Source organism: Sander vitreus, chromosome 4 (genome assembly GCF_031162955.1).
Source record: "Sander vitreus isolate 19-12246 chromosome 4, sanVit1, whole genome shotgun sequence".
Lineage (NCBI taxonomy): Eukaryota > Metazoa > Chordata > Actinopteri > Perciformes > Percidae > Sander > Sander vitreus.
In genome coordinates this window covers 25,814,173-25,831,867 of record NC_135858.1, presented here as the reverse complement: position 1 = coordinate 25,831,867, position 17,695 = coordinate 25,814,173, and the positions used below count along the sequence as shown (strand labels likewise).

Sequence of the window (17,695 nt, the reverse complement as noted above, 5' to 3'; positions counted from 1 at the left end):
GGGAAACCAAGCTCTGTGAAAAGAAAAAAAATCCTACAAAGAGTCAGGCAGTGAGAGGGTTTCAGTATTTAGTGTGTTACAGAAAACTAGTGCAGACCTCCAGTGTTTCTCTCATGTCATTTTGTTTCTCTTCCTTCCTTTATTCTCAGATCAGCTCTGGTCATCAGGAATGACGGATTTAATGACCCTGAAAGGTGAGAAGTTACACAACTCGCACATTCAGTCTTTGAGCAATACTGGGTATTGATACCAATGTATATATGAAAAGATAATATTGGCCAAAAACATCAGACATGCTCAAGTATGAGTTATACTTTAGTCTGAACAATAAAATAAAAACAAAGTACACATATTATGTACTTTGAGTATTGGGAGAACTACTTTCTATCTCTCTCCCCCTGACAGTCAGCTGACTGTCGCTCGTCCAGCTCAGTTGGAGAGAGAGGCTCGGCGTCTGGGGCGGAGCTTGGTCCAGACTGGGGATGAAGACGAAGATGATGATGATGATGATGATTTTGATGACGACCTGATGGACTTGGAGGCTTCCAACATCATCTTCACTCCTCTACTGAGGTCTGGTTACTTTACTGTCTGTTTGTCTGTCTGTCTGTAAACTGATCTGCTGTCAACAATATGTGTGTGTGTGTGTGTGTGTCTGTGTGAGTGCGTGCGTGCGTGTGTGGGGGTGTGTGTGTGTGCGTTCCTGTGTGTTTGTGTAGTCGTTACAGGCCGATGTCCAGAAATGTTTCTGCGGCGACGCCCAGAGTCCAGAGTTTTCAGGTCAGTTTATTCATCCGTTTTTTATTGCTTATCCAGGTGTCTGTTGTTGTGGCAACAGGCTAATTAAGGTAGCCCATTCATCCTTTTCTCCAGCCACATCTTCGAGCTACTCCTGGAGGATCCTGAGGTGATGTGTAGTCCCTCCAGCATACCCTGGTGTGCCCTGAAACCCTTTAATTAAAGCGGCTATGATCTATATCTTTATGTGAGAGGCATCGCTCATAGTGATGAACCTCCAGAGAATTATCACCTGAATCGGCAGCTGACCTTGACTTTACTTTGTAGTGAGTTTCAGCTCATTTTTAAGCTGTCCAGCACTAATCTTTACTGTTTTGGTTCACCAGTCTGTGATGTTTCTGCAGCAGGCCGTTGTTTTGATAAAGAATAATAATCTAAAAGCCCGCTGTACACTACCTGCCGAGCACCAAACAGCAGACAGACACAGTTCTGACACTAGCTGGTGAACATAGCGGCGCATTTAGCAGCTAAAGAGCAAGATATTTCCCACTCAGAAAGTGCTTTACTTTTTGCCTGAGAATATGGACACAACTCGCAAGAGTAACTTATATAACCAAAGTTAACTAGTTATACCTGCACTAGCACACTGTTCTCCTGCAGCAGCCCCCACAAGAAACCCTGAGGGTCATAAGCCCTCTCCAAGTCTACAAAACAAGTAAACTGGATGGGCAAACTACCATGAGGAACCCTCCAGCATCCTTGACTATTGTTTCACAACTGGGACAGAATCTGAATTGCTTCTCCATGAATAAAGGTTCAACAATCAGCCAGGGTCTCTTTTTCAGCAACATGGTTCCGTAATAATTGGAGCCCAATGTGAACTGTCCCCTTCTGTCCCTCTGATATAGGCCGGGTGGCAAGGGTTCATTTAGTTCTAACTTACTTTTTTGATGCTGCTTAACGGGAGATACAGTTCACAGATAGACCTTCCAGCCAATTTAGAAGAAACCATAAAGCTTGTGTATGTGTGTGTTTGTTTGTGTGTGTGTGTTTGTGTGTGTGTCCGTGTGTGTTTGTTCGTGTCCGTGTGTGTTTGTTCGTGTGTGTGTGTGTGTGTGTGTGTGTGTGTGTGTGTGTGTGTGTGTGTGTGTGTGTGTTCGTGTGTGTGTGTGTGTGTGTGTGTGTGTGTGTGTGTGTGTGTGTATGAAGGTGAATGTGAACATCCTGGAGGCTCAGAAGCTGGTTGGAGTGAACATCAGCCCTGCAATTTTCATCAGAGTGGGAGATCAGAAAAAACACACTGCGACGCAGAAATCCACCAACTGCCCCTTCTACAATGAGGTACTACAGAGTGGAGACAGTAGTGTAGTACAGTACAGTTTAATAAAGTAGAGTACAGTGGGATACAATCAGTACAGGACAGTACAGTGGAATATAGTACAGTAGAATACAATACAGCTGTTTACCTCCCCTTCTCTTTCAGAACTTCCAGTTTGAGTTTCAAGAGACTCCACAAATCTTCTTTGATAAAGTCATAGAGATAAAGGTCAGTTCTACTGTTTTTCACTTCTGTTTCTACTGCTGTTACTGTACCATGTGGGTGTGGCCAAAGTGAACCCCTGTAAATGTCCCCTCCTCTCAGGTGTTCCACAGGCGGACTCTGGCCTTCCTGATGACCCACATTGGATCCTTTAAGATTGATATCTCCACCGTGTACAACCAGCCAGGTACTAGTACTTCTCACACTGCAGTACGCTGATCCAAATACAGTATAGGATTCACTGACCTCTGACCTCTGTGCGTCTCCAGACCACCGCTTCTACCAGAAGTGGGCTCCTCTCACCGATCCGGCAGACACCAGGTCAGGGGTCAAAGGTTACGTCAAGGCCAGCCTCAGTGTGCTGATGAAGGGGGACGCTCTGAGCATGGCCAGTTTGCCCCCGCCCTCCTCGTCCGGAGCCAGTGAAGACATAGAAAAGTCAGTACCAACACATTGCAATATGTATATACTATATAACTACACAGCACTTAACAAAGGACAAAAACAGATGTGATGACAAAAGTCATGAATCAGCATGGTCAGATTAACATACATAAAATGAGCTGTGGGCCATTTTGGCCAGGCTAAAATGTGCCCCCCCTCCTACTTAAGCACTGTACTTTGCTGTACAATTTTAAAGTACTTGTACTTTATTTGAGTATTTCCATTTTGTGCTACTTTTTAGCTGTATTCCAATACAATTCAGAGGGAAATATTGTACTTTTTTACTCTACTACATTATATTGTAGTACTACAGCTTTAGATACTTTGCAGGTTCAGATTATCAATGCAAAATATAATCAACTAATGAATTATGTTGTATTATTAAAGTTAAGATACCCAGCAGTATATAAACTAATTAAAATGAGCGTCACCTTTACCAGCTGCAACATTATGTGTTGGACACACTACTGTAATAATCATAATCCAGTAATATATTGCACTTCATTTTTGAAATTGGCCATTTTACATACTTTTGGTACTTTAAATATATTTTGATGCTAATACTTTTGTACTTTTACTTAAGTAAGATTTTGAATGCAGTACTTTTACTTCAGTAAAACATCTGCCACCACTGCCGCCGAGCCTTGAGCAGTTAGTTAAACGGTGCATTATATTGAGGCTAAGTTTGAACAGCTGATGCAATCGGATCTGTGTTCTGACTGTGTTTTTCTTGCAGGAACCTGCTGCTTCCTCGTGGTATGGCTTCTGAACGTCCGTGGGCTCGGTTCCGTGTCCGGATCTACAGGGCAGAGGGTCTGCCCACCATGGATGCAGGGCTGATGGCCAAGATGTCAAAGGTCACTGACCGAAAGGTCTTTATTGATCCCTACGTACAGGTGACCTTCGCTGGACAACAGGTAATCAGACGTATAAATACACAGGTGTTGTTATATATATTCTCCTCCAGGAGGTAGCAGCCTGCACCAAGAACTTTTTGAGGAAATCGGAAACTACATTTAGTAGTAGTTCCTGTACTATATTTCTTTCAGGGTGGAGCTTGCAGGGCTGAATGTCACTGATTGGCAGTGGTGGAAGAAGTACTCAGATCCATTAAAAATACCAACACCCCGATGTAGAAATATAAATACTCAGTTATTATATCAAACTATTCAGGTTCTTAAGATGCGGTGGAAACACAAACAGAAATACGCAAAGGCGACTTTCTGTTGCTAGTTTAGTTCCTCTGGTTTGAAAGTTCTTGGAACTTTTAGGTTGAAAAAATGCTAATTGTCTTTTAATAGTACAACTATAAATCTGCAAATCTCAAATGTTCTAATCGTACTATGTGTCTGCAGGGGGAGACATCAGTCGCCAGTGCCACCAGCTGTCCAGTTTGGAATGAGGAAATCTCTTTCATTGAGCAGTTTCCTCCTCTGGCTCAGCGAATCAGAGTCCAGGTCCTCGATGACGCCAAGATGGGAGACATCGCCCTGGCAACGCACTTCCTGGACTTGCAGCAGATTTCAGACCCCACCAGGAACGGTACAATCATCAGAATTTTTTTGTGTTTACTTTAATGGTACTCTACTAAACATCAGAAATCACCTGCAGAGAGAACCAGGTCTTTATCTGACAATGTCTTCTATCAGTGAAAGCCCTTTATATTTTATTATTTTTTATTTTTAAAGTGTATTTCATCAAGTTTTAGTTTATCTTTTTAGATTTCTGTTGCGCTACCATCATTTAACTGAACACCTCCTGCTCAGATACTTCACATTAAAAGTCTTTCATTGTTTCAACAGGCATACAATTATTACTTCCTTTCCTAGTAGGCTTTTAATGGGAAACATACAAAGGAAGTGTTGAGTTCAATTGACAGTAGTATAACAGTGATCAAAAGTAAGCAAAAGCAACTGGAATCAAAATCAAAATACAAAGTGCTTTATCTGAATGGTGTAATATGGCATGATGTTGACATGATCGGAATCAGTGCTGTTGAAATGATGTGTGTATATTGTCTACGTTAAGAATTGAGAGTTACATTTACATTATAAGCCTTTAATAGAGACCAGCTTTTACTTGTTTGTGCTAGACTCTGCCATTGTTTGAATACCAGTTTTTCTTTGAGAATGTATGGTAACAAGGAAATATCTCTCTGTCTGCAGGGTTTAACCCCACCTTTGGTCCATGTTGGGTGAACCTGTATGGTTCTCCTCAGAACTCCACCCTTGGAGACATCCACCAGGTAAACCAGAATCCACCAAATCAAATCTAACATTTAAATACATTTTATTGTATTGTATTGTATTTTTGGGAAATACACTTACCTATTTTATTTTTGAGAGTTAAATGAGAGGATTGATACCACTCTTATGTCTGTATGGTAAATATAAGGCTAGGGCCAGCAAATGTTGAACATTTCTCCTTTAATGTCCAGACCTCTTAAGGAGTCCAGCATATATTGTCTGAGCCATAGGTCAAATCTAAAGTTTGTACTTTGGCAGGCTACACCCATACCATTGGTTGTAACCCTGTCCTTTTCAATCTAACTCAATGTCTTCAGGGTTAAGTTGGTGACACACCAGGGAGATTGTGGGCTGTCTGTCCAAGTTGGGCCGACCGAGAGTCTCCGGAGCCATATTTTATGTGGTGTTTCCAGCACCATAGCCCCCTAGCAAGCCAGATAGGTGTGCTAGCTGGCTTGCTATATAGCAAGCATAGTCGAACAAACTAAACAAAACTGATCCAGACTGAACTGGACTAACCCTCTCTCTCCTACAGGCTTTGAACCACGGGTCTGGGTGAAGGAATCTTCTACCGTGGTCGAATCCTCCTCGCTCTCTACGTGGAGGTATACTCCTCCCCTGCTGCCGTCGTCCCAGATACAGGCTCCGCCCCCTTGGGAAAGGTACCTCCCACTTCCCGTTTTTTCATAAAAGTTACATCAGTGTATTTTACCACAGACCTTCAAACAGATTAACAAGCCAAGCTATTTTCTCTTGCATGTTTCATCTGAGTCAGGATGTTGTTGCCTTGGCAACCACAATATCTAATAAAATCGTATGTGACCTAAATGATACTCAACTGATCTCAGCAACTCTCTTACATCACCTCACTAGCCGTTTTCTGAAGATCTGCCTCCATTATTGTTCGTAGATGTGTTAGATGGCCAAGGCAACATGTTTTGTTTCCGATTTGCAACCTCTACTTCATCTATTCTGTTTACTGGCCAATTACAGCCATATGTATAGCGCAGCCTACCCCGCCAACTTTGGATGAAACTACACTTTGCGTAGCCTAGTTTATTCGCTCCAAACCAGTTGATGAATATGCACCAATTTTGCATTTCTTTTTTGCAACATTTCAAAAGTTTGCTTAAAATTTTCATGACAATTGAATAGAAACACAACTACTGACTCTTGTGTAACTCCTTCTTGTGTGTCCTTAAAGGTGAAGGGAGCACTGGGGAAGCTGGGACTGAGGAAGAAGAGGAGCAGCAAAAAGGACAAGAAAAAGGAAGGTCTGTCTATCTACTGAGGAGAAGCAGGAGAAACTAGAAACTAAACTTTAAAGGGGAGGGTGTAGTTTTCTATCATAATTCAATAATGTTGGTAACACAGAATAGAGAACAAGTTTAATGTTTTAGTTCAAGGACATGGATGGACATCAGTTTCATCTCTCTGAGTGTCCAGAACAAAGACAGCCTAGGTCCAGGACATGTTTAGCCTAGCTTAGCACACAGACTGGAAGCAGGGGGAATCTGGTAGCTCCTTTATTGACTCAGGGTAAGACAGCAAAACAGGGGATTCACAAAATCTGAATTGAACTGAAGTGAATTATTCAAAGTGTAGTTTAAAGAGGCTTTACTGTTTATTTTTATCATTATTATTTTTATTTGTTTCACAGCTAGGATGTTGAAATAATGAAAGTATGCTCTGGACCTCTTTTATTTGTAGTTTAATCATTGATTTGTTTACTTGTTGTCATAGTGTCTGTGGCTACCAGTGGATTGGTTGACGAGTCAGGGGAGGCGGGAGTTGAGGTACCAGAGGCTGTTACCGTAGAGATTGAGGAGATCCACCCACTCCCTGAGGTCAGTGCTGCCACCACCAACACCATCATCATTAACGAGCCATTTTAAACACACTGTGTCGTATACTTGTATGTCATCTGCATATAGCATAAAAAAACGGACAGAGTGATGTCCTGTAGCTCTCATGTTTTCCCTCTTGTTTTTGGTCCTCAGGGTTTCCAGGGACAACGGGAGGACTTTCTGTTGTTCGCATCTCTGTTTGAAGTCACTATGATGGACCCATCTGTAGGTAACAGACCGGTGACCTTCGAACTCTCCATAGGTAAACAGTGTATTTTATGTCCTAGATATGACAATTGTTTGCTTACATACACATCTGTACTATGGCTGCAACAATTGTTTTCATTGTCTATTAATCTGCTGATTCTTTTTTCGATTTTTGAATTAATCAGGTCAGAAAACACTGATCCATCACAATTATAGCCCAAAAGTAATATCTTTAAATGTCCATCCAACAGTGCAAAACCTAAAGATATTTAACTTACTTTTTTATCAGACAACAGAAAGCAGCAAACTCTCACAATTCAAAAGAAGCTGGTACTGAAGAATGTTTGATAATTTTTCTTTGAAAATTACAGAAACGATCGATTATCAAAATAGTTGTTGATTCATTTTCTGTAGATTCATTTCAGCCCTAATCTGTACAGTTTAAGACTTTTTCACTGCTTTTAAATACCGGAAATTATTTAACTGTTGTTTCACATCATTTAAAATCATGCAGAGCACAATCTAGGGTGTCATGTGAACTAGGGCTAATTTTGATTAACAATCAGTTCTAGTCAGTGTATTGGGGTCTGCTTTGGGCCAGAGTTGGCAACTGATGGCGGATTTAGGCCACTGCTGAGCCAGATCCCTTTGGCTACCTTGGGTTCATATATGCAATTTTATTTCCAACTTCAATCCCCCTGAGCTTCACAAGCTGTTCTGTTTCTGTCAGGAAATTATGGGAAGGCAGTAGGGGTTAGGAGATCCAAGAAGAGCCAGAGCAGGGAGGAGCTGAGGAGGAGCAGGGAGGAGCTGAGGAGCAGCAGGGAAGATCTCAATGAAGAGGTGCAGGGTCTGCTGGAGTCAGAGGAGGAGCTGGACAGAGAGGAGGTGCTGAGTCCCGAACCTGAGATCAGATCTGTGTCTGCTGCCATGAGACCCCAGCCCACCGAATACAACAGGTAAGTAACCTCTGCACCCACACAGGTAACTACTGCACCTAGAAATACTACACAATCCATCTATTTTCCACCACTTCTCCGGCTGCAAGATGGTGGAAGATGGCCAAATAGGAGGCATCCATCTCCCCAGCCCCATCATTAATTTACCTCTGGGTGATCCCAAAACTTTGACAGGTTAGATGGGATAGTTAATCTCTCCACTGTGTTCTGGGACTGCCCTGGAACTACCTTGCCATGTTATGACTTTCTCTAGGTCTTCCAATCCTGCCTCCTCCACAGAAGGCATGTCAATTAGGTTTAGGAATCTTCAAACTGTTCCTTCCCCTGCCCAACAATATCCCCATTAGGTTCCTTCCCCCCCAAAAATTAAGCTTCCCCTTTCTGAGTTGAGTTGCAGCTAGTCTGCGTCTACCGAAGCTTCAGCCCTTCCGGCCTCCTGACACCAGTCTGCCCTTCTTCATCTTGGCAGCTTTCTTCACTGTTAAGTAGATGCCTCCAAAATGGAAGCCTTGAACATGACCCACCCCGTTTTCATGCCTCTAACTTCTGACGGGATCCTATTTCACCTTCCAGGAGAGGGTAGGGAAGCTCCTAGGACAGGATCCATTAGGTGGCTCCAGAATCCCAAATCTAGTCACTTTATACTGAAGGTCCTAATTTGTAGACCTTCTTCAATGGCTCTTAGTCCGGCCACTCACCTGGCACCAATTTGCCTTTAAAGACTCTACCAAGAGGTATTGCTCCCATGGACACGGCTCCCGCGGTCACAGGGACACACAAACCCTTCCTTGGCTGTTGCTTAGCAGGTAGAGCAGTTTGTTCACTAATCACAGTTTTGGTGGTTCAATCTCTTGCTGAAGTGCCCTTGAGCAACAACACTATAGTCCATTTCCCATTTATCATGACAAGGTGGCAATTCTTGAAAGAGTAACGTCCATAGTAACTACTCCACAAACACTAGCCACTTGCTGTCTGTCTGCTTGACTGTCTAGTTCTCTCTAATTGTCTGTCTCTCAGGTCTTTCCAGTGTCTTCCTCTCCAGCCTCCCTCCGAGAAACAGAAGCCGTGTTTATTTGTCTGGAGTCAGTTTGAAGATCACAACTTTCGTCTCTATCAGGCAAATTGGCTCAGCAAAACGGCCGATAGGCTGGTGAGAGACAAGTGATCTTTAATTTTTATTAACACATGGAGTGTATCACTCAATGCCTACAAACTGTGGTCACACGTTGTCCTCTCTGCTCCCCACTCCTCTTTTAGGAGATTGGTCTTGATGAGGTGGAACGTCTCTTGAGGAGGCCGAGGAGTAACGCAAAGGAGCGTTTGGAGGAGGTGCTGCTAGAGCTGGTGGCCTCCTGCAAGTCAGTCTCCTCCTTCTGAAAATTTGATTAGAATAGATTTAGTTTGATTTGGTTTGATTTGATTTTCCTGTCTCGCTTTCTATCCTCTTGTCTTTCTCTTTCTCTGGTCTCCTCTCTGTCATTTTGTCCGTCTCTCTTCAGACAGTTTAGTGGTTTTGCAGACAGGAGGTCTCAGTTTCGCCCCAATAACCTTGACAGATGCAGGAAGGAGTTTATCAAGAAGAATTTGGTGAGTCTGTCCCCACTTGTCTCTTGTTCTACCTGCCTATTAATTACCGTCTCTCTGTCTGACTGTCTTCCTGTCTGTCCTAATATCTGTCTCCAGGTCTTACTGGCCAGACAGGCAGTGAGGGCCAGGCGGAGGATCACCAGGAGGACGGCCAAACAGAAGTTGATGGATACCAGAAAACTCCTGCGGAAACTCCGCCTGCTGGCAAAGGAGGTCAGCGGTCACCATAGGCAGTGTTGGGGAGTAACCAGTTACATGTAATGGCATTATGTAATTTAATGTCTACCTGTCTCTTAGACCCCATCTCAACGAGGCTACTTAAAGAAGCGTTACCCGTGGTTAACACTTCGTTTCTAGATATGATCAATATGTCTTTATTAACAGGTTATGTACCGCAGTCATTTAAAGTAGCTGTGATAAAACCTCTTCTGAAAAAACACACCCTCGATCCTGAGGTCTTAGCCAACTATAGACCTATATCTAATCTCCCCTTTCTCTCCAAGATCCTTGAGAAGGTAGTCGCTAATCAGTTATGTGATTTTCTACATAGCAATAGTTTATTTGAGGACTTTCAGTCAGTTTTTTATTAATTTAGAGTGCATCATAGCACAGAGACGGCATTGGTGAAAATTACTAACGACCTTCTAACTGCTTCAGACAAAGGACTTGTCTCAACCCTATTGACCATACCATCCTGTTACAGAGACTGGAACATTTAGTTGGCATTAAAGGGGTGATAGAATGCAAAACCGATTTTACCTTGTCATAGTTGAATAACGACAGTTCGGTGGGTAAATAGGACATACATAGAAGCTCAAAATCCGATTGATACCCCTTTAATATGCAAATCTCACATTTTGAAACTGCCGCTGAAAACGGGCGAGTCTGAACAAAGCTGGAAGCTGACGTCAGCATCCCAACTCCTAGTCTTTGTCACGCCCAAACATTTGCATAGGCTACACCACTGACCTGAGGTCAGTTTAGTTTTCTGAATCTAGCTATGTCATGCAGATCTCCAGAGGTCCGCTATTTAATTACTAAATTCACTTCTGAGACTTTTTTATGCGAGAAATCAACTATGCAGAGGTCAAATATGGGCTGTTTTACGAAAATTGATGGCTAATTGCAAATTTTGTCCGACTGTGTGTCGCAGTTCAGCAGGTGCTCAGCAGGCCGGTGCTGCCTCGCCACCCGGTGTGTCCTACTTCATAGACTTGCTGTGAGCTAGCTGGTTCTCCGTCACGAAGGGAAGCCCGCGGCGATCCATATCCGCGCAAAGTCACCGGTTCTGGGTTACTGGACTACAAAATGCCGAGGCCCTGATGGAGCTCCAGGGCCTGCAGCTAGCCGCGATTCATAGGATTGAAGGGACAGTAGCAGCTAACGAAATCCCTAATGTTCACAAAAATGCATTAAATTGAAATCGGACACCATTGTTAGCTTTATAAGACCTTGGGGTAGATGTTATCTAAGTGGCGTGACGAAATTCAAACTGTAAATATACTTTAATTATGCCGAAAGTGAAGCTAACTAGTCGCGATCTGTAAACATAGGATTGAAGGGACAGTAGCAGCTAACGAAATCCCCAATGTTCACAAAAATGCATTAAATTGAAATCGGACACCATAGTTAGCTTTATAAGAACTTGGGGTATATGTTATATAAGTGGCGTGACGAAATTCAAACTGTAAATAGACTTTAATTATGCTGAAAGTGAAGCTAACTAGCTAGCCGCGATCTGTACACACAGGATTGAAGGGACAGTAGCAGCTAACGAAATCCCCAATGTTCACAAAAATGCATTAAATTGAAATCGGACACCATTGTTAGCTTTATAAGACCTTGAGGTATATGTTATATAAGTGGCGTGACGAAATTCAAACTAAATATACTCTAGTAATGCCGGCAGCCAGCCAGCTCCGCGGAGCCCCGAGCCCCAGTAGTCCAGTAGCCGAGAAATGGTGACTTTCACTGGGTATGGAGGTTGCCGTTTTCTCATCAGACTGTGTGGAGCTCCTAAAGTCCGACACGTCTTACCAAATTTGCAAATAGCCATCAATTTTTGTAAAACGGACCATATTTGAGCTTTATATAGTTGATTTCTCGCATAAAAAAGTCTCAGAAGTGAATTTAATAACGAAATAGCCCGACAAACAACATATAACTTTGCAGTGTCTGAAATATGAGACCTGCTGTCTCGTCTCCAATGTGTTTCTATGGGGTTCGCTCAAACCAATCAGCGGGCAGCTCATCTAAATATTTATGAGCATACTACATTTGGAAGAAAAGCTCTTGTTCCAAATAGAGCCATATTCACAGGGTAGTTAAGGGCCTAATAAAATAGCATTCGGGCAATTTTCAGCCCAACCAATGTTACATACTCTATTAGGAGACCTTAAGGAACAGTGTGAAATACCCTATATAATCATTCTATCACCCCTTTAAAGGAATCACACTAAGGTGGTTTAAGTCCTATTTATCGGATCAATCTCAATTTGTTGATATTAACAATGAATCCTCCAGGCACGCTAAAGTTAGCCATGGCATTCCACAAGGCTCAGTGCCTGCTACGTCCTGCTATTCCCTGCAGTGCCCTGCAGTGCCCTGCTACACCCTGTAACGCCCTGCAGTGCCCTGATACACCCTGCTACGCTCTGCAGTGCCCTGCTACGTCCTGCTACACCCTGCTACGTCCTGCTATGCCCTGCTATGCCCTGCAATGCCCTACTACGCCCTGCTACACCTTGTAACGCCCTGCAGTGCCCTGCTACAACCTGCTATGCCCTGCTACATCCTGCTACGCCCTGCTACATCCTGCTATGCCCTGTTATGCCCTACAGTGCCCTGCTATGTCTTGCTATTCCCTGCAGTGCCGTGCTACGCCCTGCTACACCCTGTAACGCCCTGCTGTGCCCTGCTACACCCTGCTCGATCTGCAGTACCCTGCTGCGCCCTGCTACGTCCTGCTATGCCCTGCAGTGCCCTGCTACGCCCTGCTACATCCTGCTACGTCCTGCTATGCCCTGCAGTGCTCTGCTACACCCTGTAACGCTCTGCAGTGCCCTGCTACGCCATGAACTACTACAACTACTATTTCTAGTCATAGTTCCATCATATTATCAGTACCATCTTTATTGTGACTATTATTGCCACTGTTCATCACACGCCCAACCGGCACCGTCAAACACCGCCTACCAGAGCCTGGGTTTGTTCGAGGTTTCTCCCTAAAAGGAAGTTTTCCTCACCACCCAAGGTTTCTCCCTAAAATGGAGTTTTTCCTCGCCGTCGCACTAAATGCTTGCTCATGGGGGAATTACTAGAATTGTATTGAGATAACTCTTGTTATGATTTGATACTATAACTAAAATTGAATTTAATTTAATGACAAAATAAAGGTAACTGTAATCCGTTACAGTTAATGGGATGTGTAATTAATTTACAGTTACCTTTGAAAATGATTAGATTTCAAAAAGCTAGGCTATATGTTGAATAATATACATTTTGTTGCTTTGAATGTTTTTCATGTGCACAATGTCTTCCTTTGCAATTTCCAGCCATAACTGTTTAGTAAAGTTTGGTGCTATTCTGATGCTTTCGATTGGTTCTCTTACTTGAATTTGCAGTGCCAGTGAGTCTGTTAGGTTAACACTGCCAGGTTTAAACATTTGAAAATGGTTAACAGTTGAAAGCATTCATTAAAAAATTAGAAGAGTAATCAAAAAGTAATTAAAGGTTAAGTTACATAACTTTGATGAAGTCATTGAAACAATTACACTATTACATTTTAAATAGGGTAACTTGTTAATGGTAACCTATTACATTTCCAGAGTAACCTTCCAAACACTGACCATAGATCACCATAGGTGACAACAAAGACATCCAAGGTTGCAGTATGTTCAATATGTTGAGGTCTAATACCCCCTCCCCCACACCACCCTCTCTCCAGCCCCAGACTACAATCCCAGACGCATTTTTGTGGTTACTAAGTGGAAGCAAGCGATTGGCTTATGTCAGGATCCCCTCCTACTCCATCCTCTTCTCATTGGTGGAGGAGCAGAGGGGGCGGGACTGTGGCAGAGTCACCACCCTCTACATGAAGGTAACAATTCTAACACTGATGTCCATTTCTCTAACACTATTGATTTCGCTCTCTATTTCATCTCTGAAAAAAAATGTGTGTTTGTCTGTCTGTCCAGTCTCCCGGAGGTTCAGCAAGTGAGATCTTTGCGAAGCTGGAGGTCTACCTGTGGCTTGGTCTGGCCAAGTACAGTAAAGAAGCCATCACCTGCTTGCCGGAGGAGTTTCTGCCGGTCTATGAGGAAGAGGAGGAGCAGAGGAGGCTGGTCCCTGTCGGGCAGAGGAAACTTCCTGTCAGTCTGTCCTGCCAGGGTGAGTAAGCGGGGGGCGTGGCTTCTGCACAGGACAATTGCTCAGGAAATCTTGTCTGTTGTTAGAATATATATATATTTTTAATTAGTTTTATTCTACAATCATGAAGCTTCACCTGGAGTCAGCAGTCTGTCCTGGTTAGTTGAAGGTAGACCTTTCTCAATCTCTTTTCCTCTCTCTGTCTATCTCTCTGCAGACAGCAGGTACTTCCAGCTACGATGTCACCTGTACCAGGGGCGTGGCCTGATGGCTGCAGATGATAACGGTCTATCAGATCCTTTCGCCAAGGTCGTCTTCTCTACACAGTGCCAAGTCACCAGGGTAGGTACAACTGTCCCGCTGTTTAAAAGGTTATAATTGACCCATGACCGGTCAACTCAACTACATGTGTAAAATTGGTGGAGTGCCCATTTAACGTACACATTTTAATACATATTCTGTATATGTGTGTGTGTGTGTGTGTGTGTGTTCAGGTGTTGCATGAGACTCTCTCTCCAGCCTGGTGTGAATGTTTGTTGTTTGACAGGGTTCTGCTGGAGGGAACAAGAGAGGAGCTCCAACAAGACCCGCCCCTCATCACAATTAACATCTACGACCACAACGCCATGGTAACGCTGACGTTCTTCTACTTCTTATCCTCACACATTCTGCTGCTGTTTCTGGCAGTGATGTGTGTGTGTGTGTGTGTGTGTGTGTGTGTGTGTGTGTGTGTGTGTGTGTGTGCGCGTGGGTGTGTGCGTTCACGCGTGTGTGTGTGTGTGTGTGTGTGTGTGTGTGTGTGTGTGTGTGTGTGTGTGTGCAGGGCAGTGTGAAGCCTCTGGGTCGGGCGTTTGCAGAGCCGGAGTTTAAATCTGTGGAACAGTACTACCAGAAGCCCCGCCTCCATTTCTATGACATCAGCATGGGCAGGGCCCCCGCCGGCGAGCTGCTTGCTGCCTTCGAGCTCATCGAGCTGGACTACTCTGGGTTTGGAGAGGTGACACCTGTCAAACAATCAATGTGTCCCTGTTTGTACCTCTTTATTGTCCATCATTTCTAAAAGTGATAATAACATTGTTTGTAGCTGAGATCTGGGAACAGACCACTGGTGCCGGAATAAGAGGTACTTTTTGAAGTTATTTTTCGTGAAGCTGTGTAAACTGTCAAATTGTGTAGTATGATTAATCAAAAGACATGTTTGATGTGCACAGTAGCACGGAGGTCTTTGGTCATTTTACAACAGTCTGAAGCTGGTTGCACAAAATGTAATCAGCGGATCTGCTGGAAACATACTTCCATTGATCAAGACTATAGCCTTAACCTAACCAACCCAACCATGGAAGAAAACGAGAACTAGCCAATCAGAGTAAGAGTAGGGCGGGTCATGACTTCCCCATTACAGAAAAAAAAATTGGCCTTCAGGAGAGGGGAACGTTGACAGAGGTTCTGCGAGGTACCCAGTTTGCTCAACTGTTACTGGAGCACAGAGCGATAAGGGGCAGGAATTAGGAAGGGTCCATTGCTGTCTAAGATTGATGCGATTGATCAGTTATGTTTCTGTTAACATGGTTCTTTTCTAGGGATGAATTGATCCAAAATTGATCTAAAATCCAAATGTGAACTGATTCAAAGTTTTGAATTTATTTCAGTAAGTTCTACAAAGATCAATCTCTAACTTCACCACACACAACAGCTGAGAAGCTCTGTGATTGGATGTTTCTCACAGCTATGCTCTCTGGCATTCGTAGTTGACTTTTCTCCAAAAGGTTTTGAATAGGAAAATCATATCACCCCCTGCAGCCCTGTGTCCCAGGCAGTGTGGACCCTCAGGAGCCGACCTACCTGGAGGAGCAGAGATGTTACATCATCCCTGAGGGAGTCCGACCGGTTCTGAAGACCTTCAGGATCGAGGTCACACACACACGCACGCACGCATGCACTCACACACAGTTGGGGCGGCTGTGGCTCAGGTGGTAGAGCGGTGGTGGCAAGACACTGAACCCCGAATTGCTCCCGATGCTGCGCCACCGGAGTGTAAATGTGTGTGAATGTTTATTTGATGAGCAGGTTGCACTTTGTATGGCAGCCTCGGCCACAGTGTAGGAATGTTTATCTGATGAGCAGGTAGACTCGGTAACAGTGTATGAATGTGTGTGAATGTTTCCCCTACACACACACACACACACACACACACACACACACACACACACACACACACATGCACTGTGTTCAAGTGCTTTTGGTACATCAGGCTGTTGGATCTGTGAAGTAACTTGGTCCTACCGATGCGTTTGTGTGTGTATTCAGGTGCTGTTCTGGGGTCTGCGGGAGCTGAAGCGAGTGCAACTGTTTGAGGTGGAGCGCCCCCTGGTGAGGGTGGAGTGTGCAGGACGACAGCTGGAGTCTGAAGAGATTGAGAGCTATGGCACTCACTCCAACTTCAAAGAGCTGGTCCGCTATATGGACGTGGTCAGTCAAAGTAGTGATGGTTACTGACATTAGTTAGAGTGGCTACTAAGGTCTACACATCTGGCTTAAGGAAACACACCTGCATACAGTGTAGAGACATGGCTAATCTTCTCTTCCCTGTTTTCCTGTTTCCTTTTCCTGTGTGTGGTCCAATAGGAGCTGCCAGAGCAGGCCTACCTCCACCCTCCTCTGACGTTGTTCGTTGTGGAGCATCGGGCATTCGGTCGGCTCGCTCTAGTCGGGACCCACGTGGTCCAGAGCCTCATGAACTACACCCCACGCAAGTTAGGGGGGGAGGAAGAGGAGGAAGAGGACAAGCCAAAACCAAAAGGTAACAGCTATGAAAGAAGTGATGGAGGTAGTATTCACAGTAGCAGTGTCTACTAGATAGTTTGAGTTTTGAATGTTTTGGAGACGTTTTGTAACATCCAGACTAGGTACTAGGTACTATAGATATGTTTCCAGAACATTTTAATTGACCATTTGCTAAGCCCTGTCCCCCTAATTACTGTTGCCTATCGAGCTTTCCGATTTTGTACGGCACCTAATGCAGTTTATAATAACAGTGGCAGATTTACCATAAAAATTCTCAGTAATTTTTGAAGCAGCTTCTCATTTCCAGCTGGTGACTATTGATTTTTTTTGCTGAAATGACAACTGTCACTGACAGATTTTATCAGCTATAGCTAGCTAGCTACTAATAATGTTTCTGATTTGTTTTAAACTGGCAAAAGTGTCATATACACATAATATCATGCCAACGCATCCCAGTATAATAATGCAAAAAGACTGAATCTAAAGCTAACAACAACAACAACAACAACAACTGAGAAGCCCTGCATGTGAGCTATGCTCTGTGGGTATCATAGTTAACTTCTCTCCTAAAGTTTTTATGGACATGATTTCTCTGTGTGTCTCTCCAGTGAGGCAGAATACAAAAAAGATCAACCCTCTGATGTCAGTGGAGCGTATCGGACTCAGCGGCCTGTCAATTAAACAGTCAAAGATTCCCTTTAACCCCATCAAGCTGGTTAATGTACGTATATTTATTTCCTCCATTGTGTTTAAAAGCATGAATGTTCAGACAAATTTCAACCTGGTTGGTGTTTTTTTCAGAATCCTCTGAAGAAACTGACAAAGAAGGGCGAGGAGCTAGAAGAGGAGCCACCGGAGTTGGAGGAGTTGGATTGGTGGTCCAAATACTATGCTTCACTAGAGGAGATGGAGAGACTGGTGAGACACTTTTTTATCTAAATAAATGTGGTAATAACGGTGAAGCAGAAATGGCAG

General features: G+C 43.7%; 1 protein-coding gene across 1 annotated transcript in view; it reads left to right on the top strand.

Moving 5' to 3' along the window:
- The window catches only part of fer1l4 (fer-1 like family member 4), a 35,875-nt gene that overhangs the window by 5,228 nt on the left and 12,952 nt on the right, over positions 1 to 17,695 (top strand). The window contains 30 exon segments of the mRNA XM_078249167.1: positions 150 to 194; positions 406 to 573; positions 720 to 780; positions 1,948 to 2,079; positions 2,222 to 2,284; positions 2,381 to 2,465; positions 2,548 to 2,716; positions 3,459 to 3,639; positions 4,078 to 4,264; positions 4,888 to 4,967; positions 5,504 to 5,515; positions 5,517 to 5,630; positions 6,173 to 6,242; positions 6,712 to 6,815; positions 6,969 to 7,077; positions 7,753 to 7,981; positions 8,999 to 9,131; positions 9,239 to 9,339; positions 9,481 to 9,568; positions 9,665 to 9,781; positions 13,515 to 13,667; positions 13,765 to 13,957; positions 14,154 to 14,278; positions 14,431 to 14,565; positions 14,760 to 14,933; positions 15,737 to 15,847; positions 16,244 to 16,405; positions 16,562 to 16,736; positions 17,329 to 17,441; positions 17,522 to 17,638. Coding sequence (XP_078105293.1) covers positions 150 to 194; positions 406 to 573; positions 720 to 780; positions 1,948 to 2,079; positions 2,222 to 2,284; positions 2,381 to 2,465; positions 2,548 to 2,716; positions 3,459 to 3,639; positions 4,078 to 4,264; positions 4,888 to 4,967; positions 5,504 to 5,515; positions 5,517 to 5,630; positions 6,173 to 6,242; positions 6,712 to 6,815; positions 6,969 to 7,077; positions 7,753 to 7,981; positions 8,999 to 9,131; positions 9,239 to 9,339; positions 9,481 to 9,568; positions 9,665 to 9,781; positions 13,515 to 13,667; positions 13,765 to 13,957; positions 14,154 to 14,278; positions 14,431 to 14,565; positions 14,760 to 14,933; positions 15,737 to 15,847; positions 16,244 to 16,405; positions 16,562 to 16,736; positions 17,329 to 17,441; positions 17,522 to 17,638 — 3,706 coding nt within the window.